Source organism: Mustelus asterias, chromosome 23 (genome assembly GCF_964213995.1).
Source record: "Mustelus asterias chromosome 23, sMusAst1.hap1.1, whole genome shotgun sequence".
Lineage (NCBI taxonomy): Eukaryota > Metazoa > Chordata > Chondrichthyes > Carcharhiniformes > Triakidae > Mustelus > Mustelus asterias.
Genome location: NC_135823.1, coordinates 22,539,490 through 22,565,821, shown reverse-complemented (window position 1 = coordinate 22,565,821; position 26,332 = coordinate 22,539,490). Strand labels below are relative to the sequence as shown.

The 26,332-nt window shown below is 44.0% G+C and overlaps 1 protein-coding gene across 1 annotated transcript in view; it reads right to left on the bottom strand.

Annotated features, from left to right (window-relative positions):
• The window catches only part of chtf18 (CTF18, chromosome transmission fidelity factor 18 homolog (S. cerevisiae)), a 108,690-nt gene that overhangs the window by 69,207 nt on the left and 13,151 nt on the right, over positions 1–26,332 (bottom strand). The window contains exons 6-12 of the mRNA XM_078239795.1: positions 25,385–25,437; positions 22,180–22,327; positions 16,646–16,858; positions 14,711–14,808; positions 13,591–13,714; positions 8,282–8,421; positions 5,752–5,845 (exon numbers count right to left, since the gene is read on the bottom strand). Coding sequence (XP_078095921.1) covers positions 5,752–5,845; positions 8,282–8,421; positions 13,591–13,714; positions 14,711–14,808; positions 16,646–16,858; positions 22,180–22,327; positions 25,385–25,437 — 870 coding nt within the window. The remainder of the gene's footprint in view (positions 1–5,751; positions 5,846–8,281; positions 8,422–13,590; positions 13,715–14,710; positions 14,809–16,645; positions 16,859–22,179; positions 22,328–25,384; positions 25,438–26,332) is intronic.

Here is a 26,332-nt window from a genome sequence, read left to right as displayed (position 1 = left end):
GACCCTTCCACTACCACTCTCTGTCTTCTATGACCAAGCCAGTTCTCCACCCATCTAGCCACCTCCCCCTTTATCCCATGAGATCCAACCTTTTTCACTAGCCTACCATGAGGGACTTTGTCAAACGCTTTACTAAAGTCCATATAGACAACATCCACGGCCCTTCCTTCGTCAACCATTTTGGTCACTTCTTCAAAAAACACCACCAGGTTAGTGAGGCATGACCTCCCTCTCACAAAACCATGCTGACTATCGTTAATGAGTTTATTCCTTTCTAAATGCACATACATCCTATCTCTAAGAATCTTCTCCAACAACTTCCCCACCACGGACGTCAAGCTCACCGGCCTATAATTACCCGGGTTATCCTTCCTACCCTTCTTAAATAACGGGACCACATTGGCTATCCTCCAATCCTCTGGGACCTCACCTGTGTCCAGTGACGAGACAAAGATTTGCGCCAGAGGCCCAACGATTTCACCTCTCGTCTCCCTGAGCAGCCTTGGATAGATTCCATCAGGCCCTGGGGATTTGTCAGTCTTTATATTCTCTAACAAACCTAACACTTCCTCCTTTGTAATGGAGATTTTCTCCAACGGTTCAACACTCCCCTCAGAGACACTCCCAGTCAACACATCCCTCTCCTTTGTGAATACCGACGCAAAGTATTCATTTAGGATCTCCCCTACTTCTTTGGGCTCCAAGCATAAGTCCCCACTTTTGTCCCTGAGAGGTCCGATTTTTTCCCTAACAACCCTTTTGTTCCTAACGTATGAATAAAATGCCTTGGGATTCTCCTTAATCCTGTCTGCCAAGAACATTTCGTGACCCCTTTTTGCTCTTCTAATTCCCCGTTTGAGTACTTTCCTACTTTCATTGTACTCCTCCAGAGCTCCCTCCGTTTTTAGCTGCTTGGACCTAACATACGCCTCTCTTTTCTTTTTGACCAGTCCCTCAATTTCCCTGGTTATCCACGGTTCTCTAATCCTACCCTTCCTATCCTTCTTTTTTACAGGCACATGCTTGTCCTGTAGCCCTAACAACCGTTCCTTAAAAGACTGCCACATACCAGATATGGATTTACCCTCAAACAGCCTCTCCCAATCAAGAGCTGCCAATTTCTGCCTGATCCCAATAAAGTTAGCCTTCCCCCAATCCAACACCTTACCCATGGGACACCACTCATCCTTTTCCATCACTATCCTAAAGCTAACAGAATTGTGGTCACTATTTGCCACATAAGAACATAAGAAATAGGAGCAGGAGTAGGCCATCTAGCCCCTCAAGCCTGCCCCGCCATTCAATAAGATCATGGCTGATCTGACGTGGATCAGTACCACTTACCCACCTGATCCCCATAACCCTTAATTCCCTTACCGATCAGGAATCCATCCATCCGCGCTTTAAACATATTCAGCGAGGTAGCCTCCACCACCTCAGTGGGCAGAGAATTCCAGAGATTCACCACCCTCTGGGAGAAGAAGTTCCTCCTCAACTGTCTTAAACCGACCCCCCTTTATTTTGAGGCTGTGTCCTCTAGTTTTAACTTCCTTACTAAGTGGAAAGAATCTCTCCGCCTCCACCCTATCCAGCCCCCACATTATCTTATAAGTCTCCATAAGATCCCCCCTCATCCTTCTAAACTCCAACGAGTACAAACCCAATCTCCTCAGCCTCTCCTCATAATCCAAACCCCTCATCTCCGGTATCAACCTGGTGAACCTTCTCTGCACTCCCTCCAATGCCAATATATCCTTCCTCATATAAGGGGACCAATACTGCACACAGTATTCCAGCTGCGGCCTCACCAATGCCCTGTACAGGTGCATCAAGACATCCCTGCTTTTATATTCTATCCCCCTCGCAATATAGGCCAACATCCCATTTGCCTTCTTGATCACCTGTTGTACCTGCAGACTGAGCTTTTGCGTCTCATGCACAAGGACCCCCAGGTCCCTTTGCACGGTAGCATGTTTTAATTTGTTTCCATTGAGATAGTAATCCCATTTGTTATTATTTCCTCCAAAGTGTATAACCTCGCATTTCTCAACGTTATACTCCATTTGCCATATCCTCGCCCACTCACTCAGCCTGTCCAAATCTCTCTGCAGATCTTCTCCGTCCTCCACACGATTCACTTTTCCACTTATCTTTGTGTCGTCTGCAAACTTCGTTACCCTACACTCCGTCCCCTCCTCCAGATCATCTATATAAATGGTAAACAGTTGCGGCCCGAGTACCGATCCCTGCGGCACGCCACTAGTTACCTTCCTCCAACCGGAAAAACACCCATTTATTCCGACTCTTTGCTTCCTGTCGGATAGCCAGTCCCCAATCCACTTTAACACACTACCCCCAACTCCGTGTGCCCTAATCTTCTTCAGCAGCCTTTTATGGGGCACCTTATCAAACGCCTTTTGGAAATCCAAAAACACCGCATCCACCGGTTCTCCTCCATCAACCGCCCTAGTCACATCTTCATAAAAATCCAACATGTTCGTCAAGCACGACTTTCCCCTCATGAATCCATGCTGCGTCTGATTGATCGAACCATTTCTATCCAGATGCCCTGCTATCTCCTCTTTAATAATGGATTCCAGCATTTTCCCTACTACAGACGTTAAGCTGACCGGCCTATAGTTACCCGCCTTTTGTCTCCTTCCTTTTTTAAACAGCGGCGTAACATTAGCCGTTTTCCAATCAACCGGCACTACCCCAGAATGCAACGAGTTTTGATAAATAATCACTAACGCATCCACTCTGACATTTCTTTCAATACCCTGGGATGCATTCCATCCGGACCCGGGGACTTGTCCACCTTCAGTCCCATTAGTCTACCCAGCACTGCCTCTCTGGTAACATTAATCGTATTAAGTATTTCTCCTGCTGCCAACCCTCTATCGTTAATATTTGGCATACTATTTGTGTCCTCCACCGTGAAGACCGACACAAAAAACTTATTTAAAGACTCAGCCATATCCTCATTTCCCACTATTAACTCCCCCCTCTCGTCTTCTAAGGGTCCAACATTCACTCTAGCCACTCTATTCCTTTTTATATATTTATAAAAACTTTTACTATCATTTTTTATATTAATTGCTAGCCTAGCTTCATAGTCTGTCCTTCCTTTCTTTATCGCTTTCTTAGTCTCTCTTTGTTGTTTCTTAAATTTTTCCCAATCACTTGTTTCTCCACTATTTTTGGCCACTCTGTACGCAGCTGTTTTTATTTTAATACTCTCCTTTATTTCCTTCGTTATCCACGGCTGGTTCTCCCTTTTCTTACAATCCTTGTTTTTTGCTGGAATATATTTTTGCTGAGAACTGAAAAGGATCTCCTTAAAAATCCTCCACTGTTCCTCAGCTATCCTACCTGCCATGTTCCCCAACCAAAACTTTGAAGACCTGACCGGGCTCATTCCCCAGTACCAGGTCCAGTATAGCCCCCTCTCTAGTCGGGCTGTCTACATATTGTTCCAACGAACCCTCCTGTACACATTTTACAAATTCCTCCCCATCCAGAGTCCCTGCCCTCAGCGATTTCCAGTCTATACCAGGGAAATTGAAGTCTCCCACTACAACAACCCTATATTTCCTGCACCTATCCAGTATCTCCTGACATATCCATTCTTCCACTTCCCTTGGGCTGTTGGGGGGCCTGTAGTACACCCCCAACATAGTGACTGCGCCTTTCCTGTTTCTAAGCTCCACCCAGAGTGACTCGTTACACGACTCCTCTGAATTGTCCTCCCTCTGCACCGCTGTAATATGCTCTCCAACTAATACCGCTACTCCCCCACCTCTTTTGGCCCCTCCTCTGTCTCGCCTAAAACACTTGTACCCTGGAATATTCAGCTGCCAGTCCTGTCCCTCTTTCAACCAAGTCTCTGTCACCGCAACCACATCCAAATTCCTCGTGCGCATTAAGGCCCCAAGTTCGTCTGTCTTACCTGCTACGCTCCTTGCATTGAAGTATAAGCACTCCAGACCTCCAGGCTCAGTGAGGTCGTCCTCCCCCAGAGTGCTCTTCTTCTTTGCCAGCCTTGTCCCAGCCCCAAGCTCGTCCCCAGCCACCACACTTATAGACCTAATAGTTTGATCCCCACCTCCCTGCCATACTAGTTTAAACCCCCCCGAACTGCACTAGCAAAGCTCCCAGCCAGGATATTTGTGCCCTTCCAACTTAGTTGTGACCCCTCCCTCTTGTACAGGTGCCATCCTCTCCTGAAAACCTCCCATTGATCTATGAAAATGAAGCCCTCCCTCCTGGACCAGTCCTTTAGCCAGGCATTCATTTGTACCAACTCCCTATTCTTAGCCTCACTGGCACGAGGCATTGGGAGCAGCCCAGAGATGGCCACCCTAGTGACCCTACTTTTTAACCTATTTCCCAACTCCCTGAATTGCTCTCTTAGGATCCCCCTACTCTTCCTATCTACGTCATTTCCACCAATGTGTATAATGACATCCGTTTCTTTATCTTCCCCTTTTAATATGCCTCCTGTCCGCTCGGAGACATCCGTGACCCCAGCACCAGGTAGGCAGACTACCATCCTGGAGTCCCGTTCGCCCCCACAGAATCGCCTGTCTGTGCCTCTAACTGATGCATCCCCCACCACTATCGCTCTCCTAACCCCTCTCTTCCCTTTCCGGGCCACAGAGCCTGACTGTGTGCCAGTGACTTGGTCACTGTGTCTTACCCCTGGAGAGGCACACTCCTCCACACTATCTAAAACAATATACCTGTTTTGGAGTGGGACAACCACAGGTGACCCCTCTTCTAACTGTTCACTCCCCTCCCCTCTCACACCTGTCACCAAGCCCTTCCTATTTTGAGAGACCACCACTGGAGTCCTCCCTAGTACTTTACCCTTCTGCCCTTTACTCCTCCTAACTGTGACCCACGTGTCAGTCTCCCGATGCCCCGGTGTAACTAGTTGCCTATAACTGCTGTCAATTTTTCTCCCATTTTCCCTGACTAGACTAAGGTCAGCGATCTGCAGCTCCAGTTCCCTGACATGATCCCTCAAGAGCTGCAGTTCCACGCACCTGGCACATATGTGAACCTCTGGGAAGCTAGGTGTTTGCAGGAACTCCCACATCCCACATCGGAAGCACTGAACTGGCCGATCACTCATACCTGCCCTTATCCTTTATAGGGTTGGGTAAAAAATAACTAGCCTTGCCTCGCCCTTTCAGCCCAAGCCCTGTGAGCCAAAGAATTTGGCTGTATTTGAAAAGGGAGAATGTGCAGTGTGATGGGGAAAAGGCAAGAAAATGGCAATAAGGGAATTGCTCATGTGGAGAGGCGGTGCAGACATGATGGGCCAAATGGCCTCCCCCTACGCTGCAACAATTATATGATTCTATAAATATTACAAATATCAAAACTACATTAAATTCCCTCCCCATTCCAAATAAATAAACATTTAAATAAATTGTTATAACTAGTAAGGCAAAACACTGGATGATGGAATCAAACGAAAACAGAAAATGCTGGAAATTCTCAGTAGGTCTGACAGTATCTGTGGAGAGAGAATAGAGCCAATGCTTCTGATGAAGGGTCATCCAGGCTCGGAACGTTGGCTCTATTCTCTCTCCACAGATGCTGTCAGACCTGCTGATATTTTCCAGCATTTCTGTTTTTGTTTGTTATAATGGGTGTTGACTCAAAATATTTTTCCCATCGTAAACAAGTGTCTGGCCAGTTTCCTAATGGCACTATGGTTTGACCTTAGTGCTTTATACCAACCTCATGCAGCCTTTGAACGAGTCTGGAGGGCAAGGTTGGAGGGAAGGTTAATGTGAAAGCTTGTTGCCTCAGTTGTCTCAGAGACGGCACGTACCTGTGACCAAAGTGTGTTAGTTAGTACTTCAGATATTCAAAATTATATACAAGCTGTAACATCATTACACAGTACAACCATGATGAACTACATTGCTTATTAATCTTACAAAACATTTTAATTTATGTCTTCAAAGAAGTGCTTTTGAAGTACATTGACTTTTATAGTGCAGGAAACATTGCAGTCAATCTGCACAATGCTAACTCCCAAAAACAGCAATGCAAAAATGATCCGATAATCTCTTTTCATGTTGTTGGTTGAGGGATAGATATTGGTCATGGCATGGGGGAAACCTCCCCTGCTCTTCTTAAAAGTAGTGCCAGAGGATCTTTCACAAGATGGTGGAGAAAGCTTTGGTTTAATGTATCATTCCAGACACAGCATCTTTGATAATGAAGTACTGCATTGAATTACTAACTCAGATTAGATTTAAATAGACACTTGGTAGTATAGAACATGAGTATTGTTGAAAAACAAGACATTTTTTGTTGAAGCTTTTCATCTTGCACTATTCAGGATAATTCATGAGAATACCAAAGCAAAAGGAAAACAAATTTATATTGGGGTCGATCTTGAGTCCACTTTCTCCATCCGCGGGAATGGTGAGGTGGGAGAGGTTATTTTTTGCTCTGTTCAGGCTGTCATGACAGCATGAAACACATCCACCCGTTTTTTTAACAAATTGCCGCAAGTTCTGGAGAGCAAACCCGGCTGATTCTCTGGAGAGAAACACGCCAGTTTTCAGTCAGACCCTGACACTTTTTGGTAAGATTCCGCCCATTGAAAGAAAAGAGTGTGCTGTCTCGGTGGCAAGTGGATGCTGATTGGTAGAGGCAGCGTCATGGAGAAGGCACCAATTGATAGTGATTGATAATTAACTGCCAAGCACTGATCGAAATTTAAACCAGGCAGGTTGACTGATTGGTAAATGCATTGCCCTTAGGAATGAACCAACAAATACTGCCACTAATTTTGTTCAGTTGAAACAGGTGTTGTGTATATACAGGCTGTGTGTGTGTGTAAAGAACAGGGCTATGTATTAAATATATGCAGCTTCTAGTGCACGTAAATGTGTCATACTGTGAGCCTGACTGACAATCTTGAATTGGCTGTCAGTGTAATTCTTAGCACATAAGATTATTTAGCAAATGTTGTCCAATCATGTAATTCTATCCAACGTTGGATGCTGTGTTTGGAGTTTTGCAAGCACTGGCTGGTTGGAAACAGCTGCGAAAAGTGAAAAGGGCATGCTATATGATACGATCCACCAGTCTTTCGGATAAACAGAAGAATATGTACAAATATTGCATCCATTTCAGCTAAACAAATGAAGTGACAACCATTCGCTGGTTCATTCCTCAGGGCAATGCATTGACCATAGTCAAGTTGTCTGGTTTAAATTTCAACAATGCCTGGGAGTTGACAGTCAACTGGCACATTCTCCATGGCAACACCTCTCCCAATTAAGAGTCCACTAGCCAACCAATCTGCACTCTTTTCTCATACAATATAAATTGTCATTTTCCCTTCCACTGATATTCTTACAAATTGTCCTGACAAGTGCAAAATAAAAAGTTTAGTCAAAAAATGTTTCTTTTTTCAGAAATAGATTAGATTTGTGCATAAGTGCTGGAGTGGGATTTGAACTTCAAACCTTCCAACTCGGAGGTGAGTGCTACCCACTGAGCCACACTGCCCCTGGATGTATTGACTCTTGTGGTGCAGTCCAGAGCACCAGCTGCTTTCCCTTACTACCCCCATTGGCCATTCATTGTGTGTGACCAGTGACAGTCAACAAACTATTTGGGTGTAAAAAGCATCTCAATCTCAACATTTCCCTCACCCAACACACCCAAATGTGCAGGTGAGGCCATGAGTGCCGGAACATTGGCCAACTTTGCTTCTTTTTAACCCAGAAGTCTTGAAGTGAATGTGCCAGACGTACTGCTATTCTCAGCTGAGATTAGCCAATGGCACAGTTGGGCCTAGCATCACACCAAGTACTTCACTGACTCCCTCAACCAATAGCATGACTTTGGAAATACACTCGGAATATTTGTAGGAAATAATAAGTCCTGAACTGAAGATAGCTGCTTGTGTTCATAGATACACAACAATGCAGGCACATCACACTGCTTGCAGCTATGACACACACACACTCACCACCCTATAGCTGCAAACACAATTTCATTTTGATACGTTATGTTCCCTCTGATACAAGAGGTGCCACAGAAATGCTTTTTCTTTATTATTTCATGGGACGTGGGTGGCACCAGCAAGGTCATACCTAATCATCCACTTCAGAGGGTAGTTAAGTGATATTCGTGAGCCAGAGGGGTTTTTACTACATAAATAAAAGCAAATGACTGCGGATGCTGGAATCTGAAACCAAAAGAGAAAATGCTCAGGAATTCCATTATTAACATAAATACTAACTGGTCATTACAGATGCAAATGATGGGTCTCTGTAAAATTCCTCCTTCCTTTTTCTTCTTCTTCTTTCCGGTGCCTGCTGTGACTTCGCTTTCCTTCCCATCTTTACGATTGACGAGATTAATGAGTGTGTTTATTGCAGCCTGTCAACGAGGAAGAGAGAAACAAAAAGGTGATCTGACTCAAGCCCAACTCCAGACATTCCAGTCAAGGTATCTTGAGAAATAACAGGAGGTCTATTTTGTTTGACCCTTAGCCGAATACTGAGTGATGACAGCAGCAAGTTCAGCTGTGATAAACTCATTCCAATGCCCTGACAGTCTTTGGGGGGGGGGGATGTGGAGATGTTCAAAATCATAAAGAATTTGATGGAGTAGTGAGGCTGTTTCCAGTGAAAAACAGCTCAGTAACCAGAGAAAATAGATTGAAAGTAATTGGCAAAAGCACCAGAGGCGACGTGAAGAAAAATTAAGCTGAGAGTTTGAATGATCAGGAATGCAATGCCCGAGGGCAGTTGAAACAGATTCAATGACAGCTTCCAAAGTGAGACTTGTCAAATACTTTAAGGGGAAAACGTGCTGGGCTATGGAACTAATTGGACAGCTCTTTCAAAGCACGAACATAGGCATGTTGGGCCAAATGACCATCTTTCATGCTTATATTATCCTACAATTCTATGAAAAGTGGTGATTTGAGTGAGTTCAAAGAGTTCTGGCATTTTGAAGTTACCACAAGTTAAACCTTCAGGGGAATTCAATCAGGGCTGAGATTCGGGTCTCGTGATATGGAAGTTAAGAAAACATCAACAACAGAGTCTCCCAATACAAAATAAGAGTTATGAGCTGCAGTAAACTATTATTTGCTCCTAATTTTTAACAAAGAGTTTAATCCCCCCTCCCCCAAACTATCTTGTTGCTCTTATTCTCCATCTCTCCTGAGGCACTGACTCCTTGCTGGGATGAAGTCCCACAGATGTGAGGTGCTTCCCAACACCTCCTGCAGTGAATGTTAGAGGTGTGATGGCATACATTAACACACCACTTGATTGCAAGGAGAGGGAGAGAAAAATCACAACCAGTGGAATGAAGTCCTCGTCCTGCAAACACGTATCAGCAATTTCAGAATAGGTTATTTTACAGCAACGAGGGGAAGAAAGCCTGGCTTATCTCACCTCCATGGAAGCCAACGGAACTCCGATCCGACAGGATACACTCGGTGCTTCTCTTTCCCCTTGGAGACAGACTGCATTTCCAGCAATTTGAAACTCTAATTTCTCCCCCAGTTTCTTGTCTTTTTCTTGTTATATATCTTACATTACATTAGTACAGAGGTAGATTTTAATGGGCATCTTAAATGAGGGAACTGGACAAGCGGAGATTTCAGGAGGGATTATCACAGTTCAGGGCCGAGGCAGTCAAGACATGGCCACAACTGAGGGAACAAAGAAAAGTTAGAAGTCTCACACCAGCAGGTTTAAAGTCCAACAGGTTTATTTGGCAGCACAAGCTTTCGGAGCACTGCCCCTTCATCTGGTGAGTGGAAGTTGTGTTCACAAACAGGACATATATAGACACAAACTCAATTTACAAGATAATGGTTGGAATGCTAGTCTTTACAGGTAATCAAGTCTTAAAGGTACAGACAATGTGAGTGGAGAGAGGGCCAAGCACAAGTTAAAGAGGTGTGTATTGTCTCCAGCCAGGACAGTTAATGAGATTTTGCAAGCCCAGGCAAGTCGTGAACCCAAGATCTCGGTTGAGGCCGTCCTCGTGTGCAGAACGTCCCATCGTATCAGGCAATGGGACCCTGTGTGAGAACCTCTCCGGCTACGTCGAGGGCATCTTGAAACCCATTGTACAAAGAACCCCCAGCTTGTCGCGACACTACGGACTTCCTACACAAACTCAGCACACATGGAGCAGTTGAACCAGAAGCACTCCTCGTCACAATGGATGTCTCGGCACTCTACACCAGCATCCCCCATGACGATGGCATTGCTGCAACTGCCTCAGTACTCAACGCCAACAACTGCCAATCTCCAGATGCAATTCTACAACTCATCCGCTTCATCTTCAACAACCAGTTCTTCATCCAGACGCACGGAACAGCCATGGGGACCAAATTCGCATCTCAATATGCCAATATCTTTATGCACAGGTTCGAAACAAGACCTCTTCACAGGACCTTCAACCAACGCTATACACTAGATATATCGGTGACATTTTCTTCCTTTGGACTCATGACAAACAATCATTGAAACAACTATATGATGACGTCGACAAGTTCCATCCCACCATCAGACTCACGATGGACTAGCCTCCGGAATTGGTTGCATTCCTGGACACACGCATCTCCATCAAGGACAGTCACCTCAGCACCTCACTATACCGCAAGCCCACGGATAACCTCACGATGCTCCACTTCTCCAGCTTCCACCCTAAACACGTTAAAGAAGCCATCCCCTACAGACAAGCCCTCCGTATACACAGGATCTGCTCAGATGAGGAGGATCGCAACAGACACCTCCAGACGCTGAAAGATGCTCTCATAAGAACAGGATATGGTGCTCGACTCATCAATCGACAGTTCCAACGTGCCACAGCGAAAAACCGCACCGACCTCCTCAGAAGACAAACGCGGGACACAGCGGACAGAGTACCCTTCGTCGTCCAGTACTTCCCCAGAGCGGAGAAACTACGACATCTTCTGTAGAGCCTTCAACATGTCATCGATGAAGACGAACATCTCGCCAAGGCCATCCCCACTTCTTGCCTTCAAACAACCGCACAACCCCAAACAGACCATTGTCTGCAGCAAACTACCCAGCCTTCAGAACACTAACCAAGACACCACACAACCCTGCCACAGCAACCTCTGCAAGACGTGCCGGATCGACACAGATGCCATTATTTCATGTGAGAACACCATCCATCAGGTACATGGTACATACTCTTGCGACTCGGTCAACGTTGTCTATCTGATACGCTGCAGAAAAGGATGTCGAGGCATGGTATATTGGGGAGACCATGCAGACACTACGACAACGGATGAATGAACACCGCCTGACAATCACCAGGCAGGAAATGTTCCCTTCCAGTCGGGGAACACTTCAGCAGTCACGGGCATTCAGCCTCTGATCTTCGGGTAAGCGTTCTCCAAGGCGGCCTTCATGACACACAACGCAGAGTCGCTGAGCAGAGACTGATAGCCAAGTTCCGCACACATGAGGATGGCCTCAACCGGGATCTTGGGTTCATATCACACTATCTGTAACCCCCACGACTTGCCTGGGCTTGCAAAAATCTCACTAACTGTCCTGGCTGGAGACAATACACATCTCTTTAACCTGTGCTTGGCCCTCTCTCCACTCACATTGTCTGTACCTTTAAGACTTGATTACCTGTAGAGACTAGCATTCCAACCATTGTCTTGTAAATTGAGTTTGTAACTATATATGCCCTGTTTGTGAACACAATTCCCACTCACCAGATGAAGGGGCAGTACTCCGAAAGCTTGTGCTGCCAAATAAACTTGTTGGACTTTAACCTGGTGTTGTGAGACTTCTTACTGTGTTTACCCCAGTCCAACGCCGGCATCTCCACATCATGGAACAAAGAAAAATCAGAGAAGATCAAGATTGAAAGAGTGCAGAGAAGGTTCACAAGGATGTTGCCGGGACTTGAGAAGCTGAGTTACAGAGAGAGATTGAATAGGTTGGGACTTTATTCCCTGGAGCGTAGAAGATTGAGGGGAGATTTGATAGAGGTGTATAAGATTTTGATGGGTATAGATAGAGTGAATGCAAGCAGGCTTTTTCCGCTGAGGCTAGGGGAGAAAAAAACCAGAGGGCATGGGTTAAGGGTGAAAGGAGAAAAGTTTAAAGGGAATATTAGGGGGGGCTTCTTCACGCAGAGAGTGGTGGGAGTGTGGAATGAGCTGCCGGATAAAGTGGTAAATGGTAAATTCCACTTTTAACATTTAAGAAAAACTTGGACGGGTTCATGGATGAGAGGGGTGTGGAGGGATATGGTCCAAGTGCAGGTCAGTGGGACTAGGCATAAAATGGTTCGGCACAGACAAGAAGGGCCAAAAGGCCTGTTTCTGAGCTGTAATTTTCTATGGTTCTATCTATGGTTCTAAGAGGCCAGAATTGGGAGAGCATAAAGATCCCAGAGACCTGTAGGGCTGGAAGGGGTAACAAAGCTAGGGAACCTTGCTGCCCATTTGAACAAAAGGATAGGAATTTTAAAATCCATCAGAACCAGGCAGCAAAAGCTTGAAGTAAAGTGTAAAGGGAAGTTTCTTAGATTTGTTTTTTTGAAAGTTGCATAAATATTTTGCTCTGCACAAAACAATTAGATATGGAGCAAGTTTTCTCTTACTGCAATATCTACTTGAAGAACTTACATTTTATCTTGAAGCTAGTATGTCAACATTGATTTGGTTTGTCTTTAGTCAGCCCACCTACAATGTTAATGCTCTTATTCGCTTTCTACAAGGTGAAAGTAACATGTGTTTTGGTTCCTGATCTGCAGTTTGTAGGGTGATGGGTGAATTGGACTTGGTGCAACTTAGGATATGGGCAGCAGTTTTAGATGACTTCCAAGTGGATGGAATTTCCATGTCCTTTTTTGTGTGTGCTAAAGTTTTCCGCTGTCCCAGAGCTGATTTCTCACACTTTCTTTTTGGCTGACGCTTTTAACCCGTTACTACTTCTCTCTAATAGGGCAGCTGCTGTTTTTACCCTTTTCATTCTGATTCAACAAAAAAAATACTACTTTACCTCTCCGTTTTAATTGCAGGATTAATGCAACTTTTCTCTTTTCACGTCATTACTGCTTCAGATTTTCAGCATTTGCAGTTTTCCTTCAAATAATTAATTGCCCGAAAAGGATTTTTTTCCGGTCCCCTCCCGAAGCAAAACTACCAACACCTCACAGCACTCTCACCAGATTATAGAGGTGACTTTAATACCTGTGCTGAAATGAAGAATAAAAATACCGCAAAGCTCGACTATTTTGGGAAACTATGCCTGCAGATGAGGGATGTCAAATTGGGAGCTTGCATTCATCCATGATGTTGAGCACAAGCGCTGGAATTGTCCTGGTAAAAATCTAGTCCACGCTCGACAAGATAAATGGTTTAAGAAAGATAAATGTGTGATGTGCTGATTTTCTTCCCAGGGACTGTTTTAATTGAGGGTCTGACTCCACGTTTATATTTATATCATCTCTCTGAGGTGTTCGTTGCAGATGTTAAAAACTGTTTCAGCTACATTTAATCATCTGATTTTACACAGAACACAGACTCACAGTGGGGGCACCATCAATTTCATCAATGATCAGGCAATTCGGTTTCTCATTGCTTCCAAGCACAGATTTCATCTGGGTGGCACTTTCAATCTTGGTCTTAAAGATCTCCGGGCTGCGGTCATCACTAAATGGGAGATAAACAGCATGACTTGATGCTAGGCCATGCACACGTGCACATTCGATACTCCACTCACCATTTTCCAACTCTTCCCCCAACACCCACTTCCCACCACAATGACCTTCTCCTTCTCTCCTAAAGGTGTGGACTCCAGTTCCATCGGCACTAATTACCCCCCATTACCCTGCACACATCAGGAGGACATCTCTTGCTCTTCCACAAATAGTGCCATGGGATCTTTTACATCCACCTTAGAAAAGGGAAGGCACTTTGGTTCAACGTCTCATTGGCAACTCTAGCAGTGCAGTGCTTCCTGAGTACTGTCTGGCGTGGCAACTTATGTGATGGGCTCAAGTCTCTGAAGTAGGCCTAGCACCCATGATTTTCTGACTCAAAGGCAAGAGTGCCACCCAGTGTGCTACAACAGACACCAGAAACAAAGCTAATTACTTGCCATGGATTTGACGGGCTGAATGGCCTCCTTCTGAGTCATACTGACTGTGTGACTCTAACTTACTTTGCTACTCTTCTTGCATAAGGCTCCATAAGGAGCACGATCGGGGGGGAGAATGGATTAGACATCATAAGAGAGGCGAGCAGTTTGGAGTGACAAGCATCGAGGATTTCAAACCAATGAGTACACAGATGACTCATATACAGAACTCAATTCTCACAACTACAAGTACAGTAATCATTCTCTTGAACTGCATTCAGAGGTCACCAGAAAGGGGCTAGAAATTAAACCACTCTCAATTTAGCAAACGGGAATTGTCTAAGAAAAAGGTGACAGTATAAAGAGAGCCATTCATCCCTTCACCTCCCAATAGAAAGAAAACCTACTACACGGCAACTATAAGCCTAATTCACTATGAACTTGTTCCATTTTGTAACACTGCAAATCTAATTTGGTGAGAAATTACTGAAATAACCATTTACTAATCAAATTTCTGCTCGTTGGCATCAGAGTTTTCATAAGATGCGCGTAAAACCTCACGCTCTCACCTTGCATTCATCTCCACAACATTGTATCCCGCGTGCTTTGCAATGACATGAGCCAGGGTTGTTTTCCCCAGACCGGGAGGGCCACTCAACAACGCCACCTAGAGACAAGGGCAAGAAAGAACCAACAAATATACCTTCACGTAGCACAGAAACGACCATATCTGCTGCAATGTGTGTTTGAGGGATTAAAAAAAAAATAAAGGCCAGGAGTTTTCTGCTCCTCTTCAAATCACGTCATGGGATATTTTACATCCGCGCGAGGGGGCTGACATCGGTTTAACATCTGACCTAAAAGACAGGGAGCTGCAACAATGCAGTCCCGTAGTTCTGCTGTGGGCGTGTCAATCTAGACGACTGCAATGGGGGGCTCCACTCCACAACCTTGTGACTGCTCACTAAAGCCATGGCTACCACCTGAAGTTAAACAGTAGCGGTCAGTCATTTCTTTCAGGCAGTACACCCTCAAATGTGTGCAGGTATTTGCTCAAGGCACTGCCGTAAAATTTTAGAAGCACTGATTATTTAGCGTAGCTTTAACAAAGGGAGCCATTTGCTGTCGCTATAACAAGCTCCAAATTAGCTCACAGTGAAGATCGCTTCAGGGACTGCAGCTCACAGTCATCAGCAACACTCATTTTCAGTAACATAACGGAAAAAGGAATGCTCGCATCAACAATGACATTGAACTCCAAATGAGCTAATTAGATAAATTGCTGGAAATAAAATGATCATGCTCCAGTTTTTATTTTGGTGCAATAGATTGCCGAAACCCGAAGAGACTGCGGAAGAATTGCCTCAGAGATTTAAAGAAAAACTCAATAATAAATCAAGCTCCAACTATTTAAAAGATCCTGATATAATGTTTAGGCAAAGGTGTAAGTTGCTGAAAATTGTGCCAGATGATGAGTTTGAGAATAAGCAGGGACATAAATGAGAGGGGAAGGGCTCACACAATGAGTTAGCAACATTCTCCCTCAGTGTACTCGAACAGGCACCGGAGTGTGGCGACCAGGGAATTTTCACAGTATGCCTATTTGTGACACTAATAAACTTTAAAAACAGTGGCCTTTAATTTCGGCATCTCAGTTCCAATTCAGGCTACATTTATCGATTCAAGAACATGCTGCTCCCACAGCCATGCTCTTCAGTACAGTTACAACACTGGCATCTACCCGACAATGTGGAAAATTACCCAGGTATGTCCTGTACACAAAAAAAGCAGGACAAATCCAACCCTTCTGTCTGTTGTGTGGGGAGGTTAATACGGAAGTGGGCCTCATCATTCTAACCCTCCTTTCAGGAGGATATAGAACTGACGTTTCGCAACATCATGAAGTTCCACTTGCTGACATTGTGACTGGACAAATCTATCCATTATCTCTTGTCCCCATCTGTGGTTGGAATAGCAGAGCTGCATGACATGACACAAAACTGCTGCCCCCAGGAAGCTGTGGAGGCGGAGCCTATCAAAATTTGAGGTGGAGATTGGTAGGTTTTTAATCAGTAGGGGAATCAAGAATTACAGAGATAAGGCAGGAAAGCGGCCTTACTGAGTTAGATCAGACATTAAATAGCAGAGCAGGCTTGAAGAGCTGAATGGATCACTCCTGTTCCTATTTCTTATGATCTTAATCGCTAAGCAGAGGGGATGGAGATGTACTGATAATTGTGCAGATGAAGATCTGCATTTATATAGCATCTTTCACATCAAAATGTCCTAAGAGGCTTTGTAGCTAATGAACTACTTGTGAAACAAAGTCATTGTTGTAATGTTAATATTTCCCTCTGATGCATTTAAGATTATAGGCCAATTCAGTAGAATGCACAAGTCTCTATCACCATTCTAGTGACAAAGTAATTACACAGCTGCTTTGTGGCATTTCATGGTCATCTTTAATGTATTCGATGAAAGGAATTGCTTTAGCCCTCAGTTACCTTGTACTTTGGCCTGTTATGTGCATCGAGTTCTGCATCCAGGATCTCTTCGGTAATCTGGGTCTTGCTCTTCCATTTGTTCTGCTGCTGCTGGGACTGTTGGAAGGACGCGTGCTTTTCTGCTGCCGGCTTGCTTTTCTTCACAGGTTTCTCTCGGCCAAAGACAACAGTGTCCCACAGTTTCAACCACTTCAGGAGGCAGCGATTAGTGTACTGAAACGAGAAACAGCCCTTAGAACCAGCAGGAATGGCACAGTCAAGAACATTCGAATTGTTTTATCATTTGATGAAATATATATGATATAACTGAGGTAACATTTTGCACATCGAAGCAATGTTCTCTTTGTGATGATTCAATGACACTCTCGTTTTCATCAAAGCTGGACACCAAAAGTAGCATTTAAAAATTAACTTCAATACAAAAAACATTCATCAGGAGACATTTGAAATAAACACTCTGATCAAAAAACAAAATGATTAGAGTAAATGCAAAGTACAACTGATGCTGGAATCTGAAACAAAAACAGAAAATGCTGGAAAATCTCAGCAGGTCTCACAGCATCTGTGGAGAGAGAATAGAGCCAACGTTGAGTCCAGATGACTCTTCGTCAGAGCCCTGATCAGAACGTTGCCAATAATCTTGAAAAAACAGATGTGAATGTGTCACAAGATTGGCAAGAACCAAGACGAGCAAAATCATGCCAACATCTGGTATCTTTTTTAAAAATTCATTTGTGGGACATGGGCGTTGCTGACTGGCCAGCATTTATTGCCCATCTCTAGAAGGTGGTGGTGAGCTGCCTTCATGAATCGCTGCAATCCACATGCTGAGGGTTGACCCACAATGCCGTTAGGGAGGGAATTCCAGGATTTTGACTCAGCGATTGTGAAGGAACGCTGATATATTTCCAAGTCAGGATGGTGAGTGGCTTGGTGGGGAACTTGCAGGTGGTGGTGTTCCCATCTATCTGCTGCCTTGTCCTTCTAGATGGAAGTGGCTGCGGGTTTGGAAGGTGCTGTCTAAGGATCTTTGGTGAATTGCTGCAGTGTATCTTGTAGGCAGTACACATTGCTGCTACTGAGTGTCAGTGGATGTTTGAGGATGTAGTACCAATCAAGCGGGCCGCTTTGTCCTGGATGGTGTCAAGCTTTTTGAGTGTTGTTGGAGCTGCACCCATCCAGGCAAGTGAGGAGTATTCCATCACACTCCTGACTTGTGCCTTATAGATGGTGGATAGACTTTGGGAGTCAGGAGGTGAGTTGCTCATTGCAGTATTCCTAGCCTATGACCTGCTCTTGTAGCCACTGTGTTTATGTGGCAAGTCCAGTTGAGTTTCCGGTCAATGGTAACCTGAAGGATGTTGACAGTGGGGGATTCAGTGATGATAACACCATTGAAAGTCAAGCAGTGGTGGTTAGAGTGTCTCATGTTGGCGATGGTCATTGCCTGGCATTTGTTGAGGGAATGTTACTTGCCACTTGTCAGCCCAAACCTGGATATTATTCAGATCTTGCTGCATTTGAACATCGGTGAATATCCCCACTTCTGACCTCGTGACGAAGGGAAGGTCATTGATGAAACAGCTGAAGATTGTTGGGCCTAAGACACGACCCTGAGGGACTCCTGCAGAAATGCCCTGGAGTTGAGATAACTGGCCCTCCACAACCACAACCATCTTCCTGTGTACAAGGTCTGACTCCAACCAACAAAGAGTTTGCCCCTGATACCCATTGATTCCAGTTTCGTTAGGGATCCTTGATGCCACACTCGGTCGAATGTGGCCTTGATGTCAAGGGCTGTCAGTCTCACCTCACCTCTGGAATTCAGCTCTTCTGTCCATTCTGAACCAAGGCCGTAATGAAGTCAGGAGCTGAGTGACCCTGGCGAAACCCAAACTGGGCATCACTGAGCGGGTTACTGCTGAGCAGGTGCTACTCAATAGCACCGTTGATGACTGCTTCCATCACTTTACTGGTGATCAAGAGTAGACTGATTGGGCGGTAATGGGCCAGGTTGGATTTGTCCTGCTTTTTGTGTGTACAGGACATACCTGGGCAATTTTCCACATTGTTGGGGAGATGCCAGTGTTGTGTCTGTGCTGGAAGAGCTTGACTAGGGGAGTGGCAAGTTCTGGAGAAGTTTTCAGTACTATTGCTGGAATGTTAGCAGGGCTCATTGCCTTTGCAGTATCCAGTACCTTCAACTATTTCTTGAAATCATGTGGAGTGATTTGAATTGGCTGGAGACTGACATTTGAGATGCTGGGGACCACTGGAGGAGGCTGAGATGGATCATCCACTCGGAACTCCTGGCTGAAGATTGCTGCAAATGCTTCAGCCTTATCTTTTGCTCTGATGTGCTGGGCTCCTCCATCATTGAGGATGAGGATATTTGTGGAGCCTCCTCCTCCAATGAGTTGTTTAATTGTCCACCACCATTCACGACTGGATGTGGCAGAACTGCAGAGCTTAGATCTGATTGTTGGTTGTGGGATCACTTAGCTCTTTCTATCACTACTTTTGCCATTTGGCATGCAAGTAGTCCTGTTTGGTAGCTTCACCAAGTTGACAGCTCATTTTTAGGTATGCCTGGTGCACCTCTTGGAATGCCCTCCTGCACTCTCCATTGAACCAGGGTTGATCCCCTGGCCTGATGGTAAGGATTAAATCAGGGATACGCCAGGCCATGAGGTTGCAGATTGTGCTGGGGTACAGTTCCGCTGCTGTTGATGCCCATAGCGCCTCATGGATGCCCAGTCTCAAGTTGCTAGATCTGTTCAAAGTCTGTCCCATTTAGCACGGTGATAATGCCACACACAGGATGGAGGTTGTTCTCAATGTGAAGGCGGGACTTGGTCTCCACAAGGATTATGCGGTGGTTACTCTTACCAATACTGTCATGGACAGATGTATCTGCAGTCAGCAGATTGTTAAGGATGAGGTCAAGTATTTTTCTTGCTCCTGTTGGTTCCTTCACCACCTGTTGCAGACCCAGTCTAGCAGTTACACACTTTAGGGCCCGACCAGCTCGATCAATAGGGCTGCTGTCGTAATGATCGTTATCAGGATTGGCTAAAAATGAGAGTGAATTCCCAACTGTTCCTGTTTACTTCCCTTTTGAAGTAGTGCCTCTCGTTAACCTTTTGATAGCATTTCCACTCAGATGATTATTGGGGGATGTGATGAAATTTTAGGACATTTCTCATCTCTTCGCGCAGTGCCCCAAATGTCACAAACATTTCTGATGAACATTACATGTACAAGCTGGCATTTGAATTTAGACAGATTTTAAGAAATCATATTTATAAAATCGGAGATAAAGAAAGATGTTTGAAAGGTGAAGCATAATGATTCCCAACTATTGGCCACAAAACAGGTAGATGCTTGATGTTTCCAGCACTGGAGTAATGTGTATCACGATGTTTTTTTTAAAAAAGGTGTTCATTTAACAGAAGATTACATGAAGGAAAGTTTGATTATACAATTTACATTATGGTTCCAAAGGACATTCTATCAGCATAGAGAGCTTTTAGAAAAATGGGATTATTTCTATGCTTGTAAGTTCAAAGGAGGACACCAAGTGAAGAATGTGACATTGCAGGGTATATGTCAAAATGGAGTTATGAACTTGTCTTTGAAAAAAAAAACCTTTTTGGGGATTCTCATTAAAATTGTTGAAGAATTAAATAAAGTTGGAGACTGTTTGTTTTAATGAATTTGAATTTTGCTCTTCTCTGCCACATTATTGTATCATAAAAGTGTTCATGTGGTAAAAGAAATGATGCAAAATGTACATTGCTGCTGAAAGCTGCTTGCACTATGTTCAACTACATTTGTGCGGTCAGCTATTACTCTCACCTCAGAGTTAAGAATTTGTGGGTTCAAGTCCCACCCCAGAGACATGAATACGTCACCCAGGTTGAAACTTTAGTTCAGCGTAGAGGGAGTGCTACACTGTCAGAGGCACCATCCTTCAGGTGAGACATTAAACTGAGGACCTGCCAGGCCTTTTAGGTCGTCGTGAAAGATCCCATGGCACTATTCTGAAGAACGGGGGAGGTTCTGCTCAGTATCCCAGAATCAAAGCGTGATACTGCACAAGAGGCTATTCAGCCCAATGTGCCCAAGAAACATCTTTCCAATTAGGTCCATTCATCTGGCCAATATTTATCTCTGAAGTAACATCATTAAATCAGATGATCTTGTTGTTTGTGGAATCTTTCTGCACCTCCTACAATAAAATAGCAACTATATTTAAAAGGTTCATTTTACATAATTGGATGTAAAAGAGCTATCGGTTATCCTGTGGAGTTCCCTGCTTTTCTTCAAAATAATCAACCAAGATTAACCGAGCTCGTCTTCAACTTTCCTTCCCAGGTCCCGAACACCCAAGTGAACTTCCTCAACCAAATGCTGACTGACATTATTGGTATCTTCTAGCACTGTCTCCATATCCTTCAAATTAACCCATCACAACTTCTGCTCAAGAACATCAACCCCCCTCCTCTAATGTTCTTCAACTGCCATCTAACCTCCACCCTTCCTTTACAAAGTCCGAGAACACATCAAGGTTGTACAAATATATCCCCACATCGTTATCAGACGCCCCCTAGTTGGGTTTCCAGTCTGCTTTCAAAACCAAGACCACATTGCTTAAAGTCACAAGTAAAACCCTGCGGCTGTGAACCCATCTCTTATTATTTGCTTGCTTATCTTTGACTGTGTGTGCTATTATCCTCAAACATTAGTCTTCTGCACCTCACCTCCATGATCCTATCTTACTCCTGGTCCCATCAAACCAAAGACTGCCCCGATGCATCTCCAACACAAGATACAGATTTGCCAAAAATATTTCAATCTTAACATTGGAAAAACAAAAGTCATATACCGATGCCCTTCTGCATCCAAATGCTTCTACCCTTAATTCCAACAAATTTCTCAGCTCAAACCCAGTTTAAGTCTAAAACAGCAGGGCATTATTATCCTTCGCCCAGCTTCCCCCTCCCCCCCCAAATATCTGCTTTATTACAAATATTCCTTTTATTCCAATTGCCTGCCAGCACCCACTTCTCCTCCTCCACTAACAAAATCCTAGCCAAGGCCTGAATGATGTGAAAGCTTAACAAATCCATTACTATTCAAGCTGATCTCCCTGCCTCCACTGCCCCATGATCTTCAACCCATCAAAAACACTGCAGCCTTTGCACTCACAAACTTACCTGGCTCCCCATTCTCCAGTGAACAGACTTCTAAAATTCTGATTAAAAGGTCACAGGCCTGAAATGTGAACTCTCCACTGATGCTGTCTTACCCGAGTACTTCCAGCATCATCTCATCTTCACTTCAAATTTCCAGCATTTGCAGTATTCTATTTCAAAATTCTTATTTTTTTTAAATTCCCCTCCCCACCAACCTATTATTTATTTATGAAGGAACACAGCATATTTATCACTCATGAACTCAGAGTTTAATGACAATATCACCTTACAGTGCAGCAAGCAGACTAAGTGAGACGTTTTGACTTTGTTACTTACATCATCACTAAGCAGTTCGGTATACTGCCTGGGAGTGAATCTATCCACCCAGAGTGTGCTGGAATTAAATTCACCAACTGAGTCATCATCATCTTCATCTGCTGCTTCTTCCTGTCTCTCAACCACTCCAAACTCCTCATCAACCTGGCTTTAAGAATAAAGCAAAGCAAGTAAACAAGACTGCTTGTCCCCAACATCCAACCCTGGCTGAACAGAAAGTTCCTCCAATTAAATCAAGAGAAGACTGAAGGCCTAGTTTCTGGTCCCCAATTTAAAGTCTGTCTCCCAGCTACCAACGCCATCCCTTTCCCTGGCAACAGTTGGAGGCTGCCCCAATCTGTTCTCAACCTTGGTGACATTTGACCCGGAGATGAGCTTCAGGCCTCATATTCATTCCAACTCCAAGACTGCCCTTTCCACCTCTGTAATGTAGTTCAATTTTGTCATTCTTAGTTCAGCTACTGTTGAAATCCTCATCCAATCTTGATTACCTCTAAACTTGATGATTCCAACATATTGCTTCCTGGTCTCTCACATTCTACCCTTCATTAACTTGAGGTCACCCCAAACTCTGCTGCACATGACTTAACTCTCAGAAAATCCCATTCCTCTATACTCACGTTCACTGACCAGTATTGTCTACTAGTAAAGCAATGCCTTGGTTTTAACATTCTCTGCTCTGACTGCGAATAATAGGTTGGTTTTCAAATCCCTCCATGGCCTGGCCCTTCACTATCTCTGTAATTTCCAATCCCATAACACTCCAAAATATACTAATATCTTCCGCATTCCCACTTAACACTGCTCCACCACTGGTGACCGTGCCTTTAGTTGCCCAGGCCCTAAGCTCTAGAATTCCTTCCCTATACTTCTCCAAATCACTTTCCTCTTTTAAGAGGCTTCTTAAAACCTACATCTTTGACCAAGCTTTTGGTCAACTGACCTAATATCTCACGTGATTGGGTGTCATACTTTGTTTCATAATGGTCCACAAAAGCTCTTTGGGATATTTCATTACATTAATGATATTTATACAAGTAGAAGTTGTTGTAAGAGAGAAAGAAAATGATCTTGAAACAAGCAACCTTAAATCAGGTCTATAGCTCTTCTATTCCAGAAAGCTAGTTGGTGAGGAATACAACTGGAGCTAATCTTCACATACTTTTGTATATTTTACAGAATTACACATCACGAGCATTTATCACCAAACCAAACAATCATAGTTTTAGTCTGTCTATAGGGGACTCACCAGTTGAACAACTGCAAAATTAACATCTGTATTAATTCCATCTTGATTCCTCATGTTTCACACAACGCAGGGTTGAATTTCATTGTTGAGTCAACCTGCTGCTTGCTCTCTCTGTAGAAAATCTTGTTCATTGATTTTCACAGCTGTATTTCAAAGCTGAGTGAATCTAAAGACTCTCAGGGTACTGTATGTCAAACACCTCAATCAGGCAACTCCAATTACCCAGAATTTACTAATTTCAATGGCCTAGCCTAACATACAAATGGAAGGGCGGCACGGTAGCACAGTGGTTAGCACTGCTGCTTCACAGCTCCAGGGTCCTGGGTTCGATTCCCGGCTCGGGTCACTGTCTGTGTGGAGTTTGCACATTCTCCTCGTGTCTGCGTGGGTTTCCTCCGGGTGCTCCGGTTTCCTCCCACAGTCCAAAGATGTGCGGGTTAGGTTGATTGGCGAGGTTAAAAATTGCCCCTTAGAGTCCTGGGATGTGTAGGTTAGAGGGATTAGCGGGTAAAATATGTGGGGGTAGGGCCTGGGTGGGATTGTGGTCGGTGCAGACTCGATAGGCCGAATGGCCTCCTTCTGCACTGTAGGGTTTCTATGATTTCTATGAAGGAAAAAAAAGCGAGTAGATTTTTTTATTGGGAGGTGAGGGGGGGTCATTTTCTTTTGCAGCAAGATGGCAACTAAGAATCACTTCCATCTTGGTTGCTTTGGGCAAGACAAAGGAAATAATTTGGTAAGCCAGTCAACAGAGGAGTATGTTAAATTGAACTGGGGATAAGGGGGTAGGGGCTCAGACTGGTAAAAGAGAAGTTTTATTTTAAAGTTCATCATACAAAATAAAATTTACACGCAGAGTGGGCTTAAAGGTTAAGTAGTGGAGTCAAAACTCTGGAATCGTATCAGAACAGTTGCCATATGATATGGGGGTGGTAAACTATGGGTTGTGTTTAGAATGGAGGAGGTAAAATAGACTGAAATAGCTTTCACAACCATATCTACCTTGTAATCCTTCTTAAATAGACACAGAAAATGCAGCATGAACTCAGCAGATCTGGCAACATCTGTGGAGACATACGGCCTTGAAACGTTAATTCTGTTTCTCTCTCCACGGATGCTGCCAGACGGGCTGAGTTTATCAAACATTTTCTGTTCTTATTTCAGATTTGCAATTTCCACATTATTTTGTTTTTATTATAATCTTTCTTGTTGTATTAAGACTGAAAGAAACAGAAACAGGATTAGGCCAATTGACCCCTTGGGACTGCTCTACCATTCAATAAGATCATGGCTGATCCAACATTCCACTTTCCTGCCCTTTCCCTATAACCCTCGATTCCCTGACTGATCAAAAATCTATCTATCTCAGCCATAAATATACACAAGGACTTTGTTCCCACAGCACTCTGGGGGAAAGAGTTCCAAAAAGTCAGGACCCTCAGGAGAAGAAATTCCTCTTCATCTCAAGTCTTAAATTGGCAACCCTTATTCAAAGACTATGATCTCTGGTGCTAAACTCTCCCATGAGGAGAAACATCCTCTCAGCATTTACCCTGTCAAGCCCCTTAAAAATCCTCTACGTTTCATCCCAAAAAGGTTCAACGGTTGTTAGCACAGTTTCCCCAGGCAGCCAACCTAAAACCAACCTGTTTTAGTTCTGTTCAAGGTTCTGCTCTCCCGAAGGATTTGCCTCTCTTACTGGAATACAGTTCCAGGGCCCTGGTTATGCTCTTGTACAAAACCGAAGAAGCGATTAATACAAATGATCCACAACCAAATCTTTTCATTTCTGATACCAACTGATATATTGTGAATTATCAACAATTTCTGTATTGCTTGCAGAGTTACGGAATTCTCCGTTTTCTTCTCAATCTTAGAGCTTTAATACTGTTCTCTCAGTAAAATGAAACCCCCCCTGAAATTGGTCTAGTTTCCTTAAAGTGGCCCCAGACTTACCTATTCTGCATTTCACTCAACTTCTGAGATTCTTCCATCACTTGTCTATGATACTAGATAAACACATAGAATGGTAAAGAAATAAGTTTAGACACAAGAAGGAACAAGAAGCATAAACAGAAACTCCTCAAGTGAATCTCACCACCAAACTCAGTTAAACACAAGGATACCGGGGGTGGGGGGGGGGGGGGTGTGGAGGAGTGTGGAGCAGGAGGCTGAATGTGTAAAGGTGAAGGCAAAATATACAGCAAGGGCAACAGGGGGAGTTAGAGAGGAAAGTGAAAGGCACGCAAGAGAGAAGAGGAGGAAGTTGAAGATAGATTGGGGCAGAGGAGAAGAGGGAATAAATAGGGAAGGAACAGTTGGAACAGAGAGGTGGCAGAGAGACTCATCGTAAATGCTGAATACCAGTCTGGATGCATCACTCAATGGCTGGGGCACAAGTAAAGATTTTCATTACAATGGTTTATAACAAGCCCATTTTCAATAATCAACAATGTGAAAAAAGCCACCACAAACAGCTATGAAGCCACCCAGTGCCTTTAGTGAGGAAACACATGGCGACAAGTTCAAAATTAACTGTTCCACTGAAAGGTTCTACAACAGTGTCACCTGCAGGCAGAATGCGTGCACATGGAAACTTCCAAATGTTTACCATAGAGAGCTGAGCTCAGAGTGTGAGTGTGTGTTAAACCTCCTCGTACTAGTGGAGTTTGTGTTGTAACATACAGAGGAAAGCTCCCCATGTCATCTGCATCAATACAATTAATATTGTTTATATAAAGTACATAGTAGATAGCACACTTTAAATTTCCACTTCACTGTTTAAGCCTTTCTTAAAAATTGATAGCTTGATTGATCTCCCCACTGAAGAAGTTGCTGTGACTTAGGTTCTACTAAATAATAATCTAGAAATAATCACAGAAATATATCTTGAAGAGGTTGTTT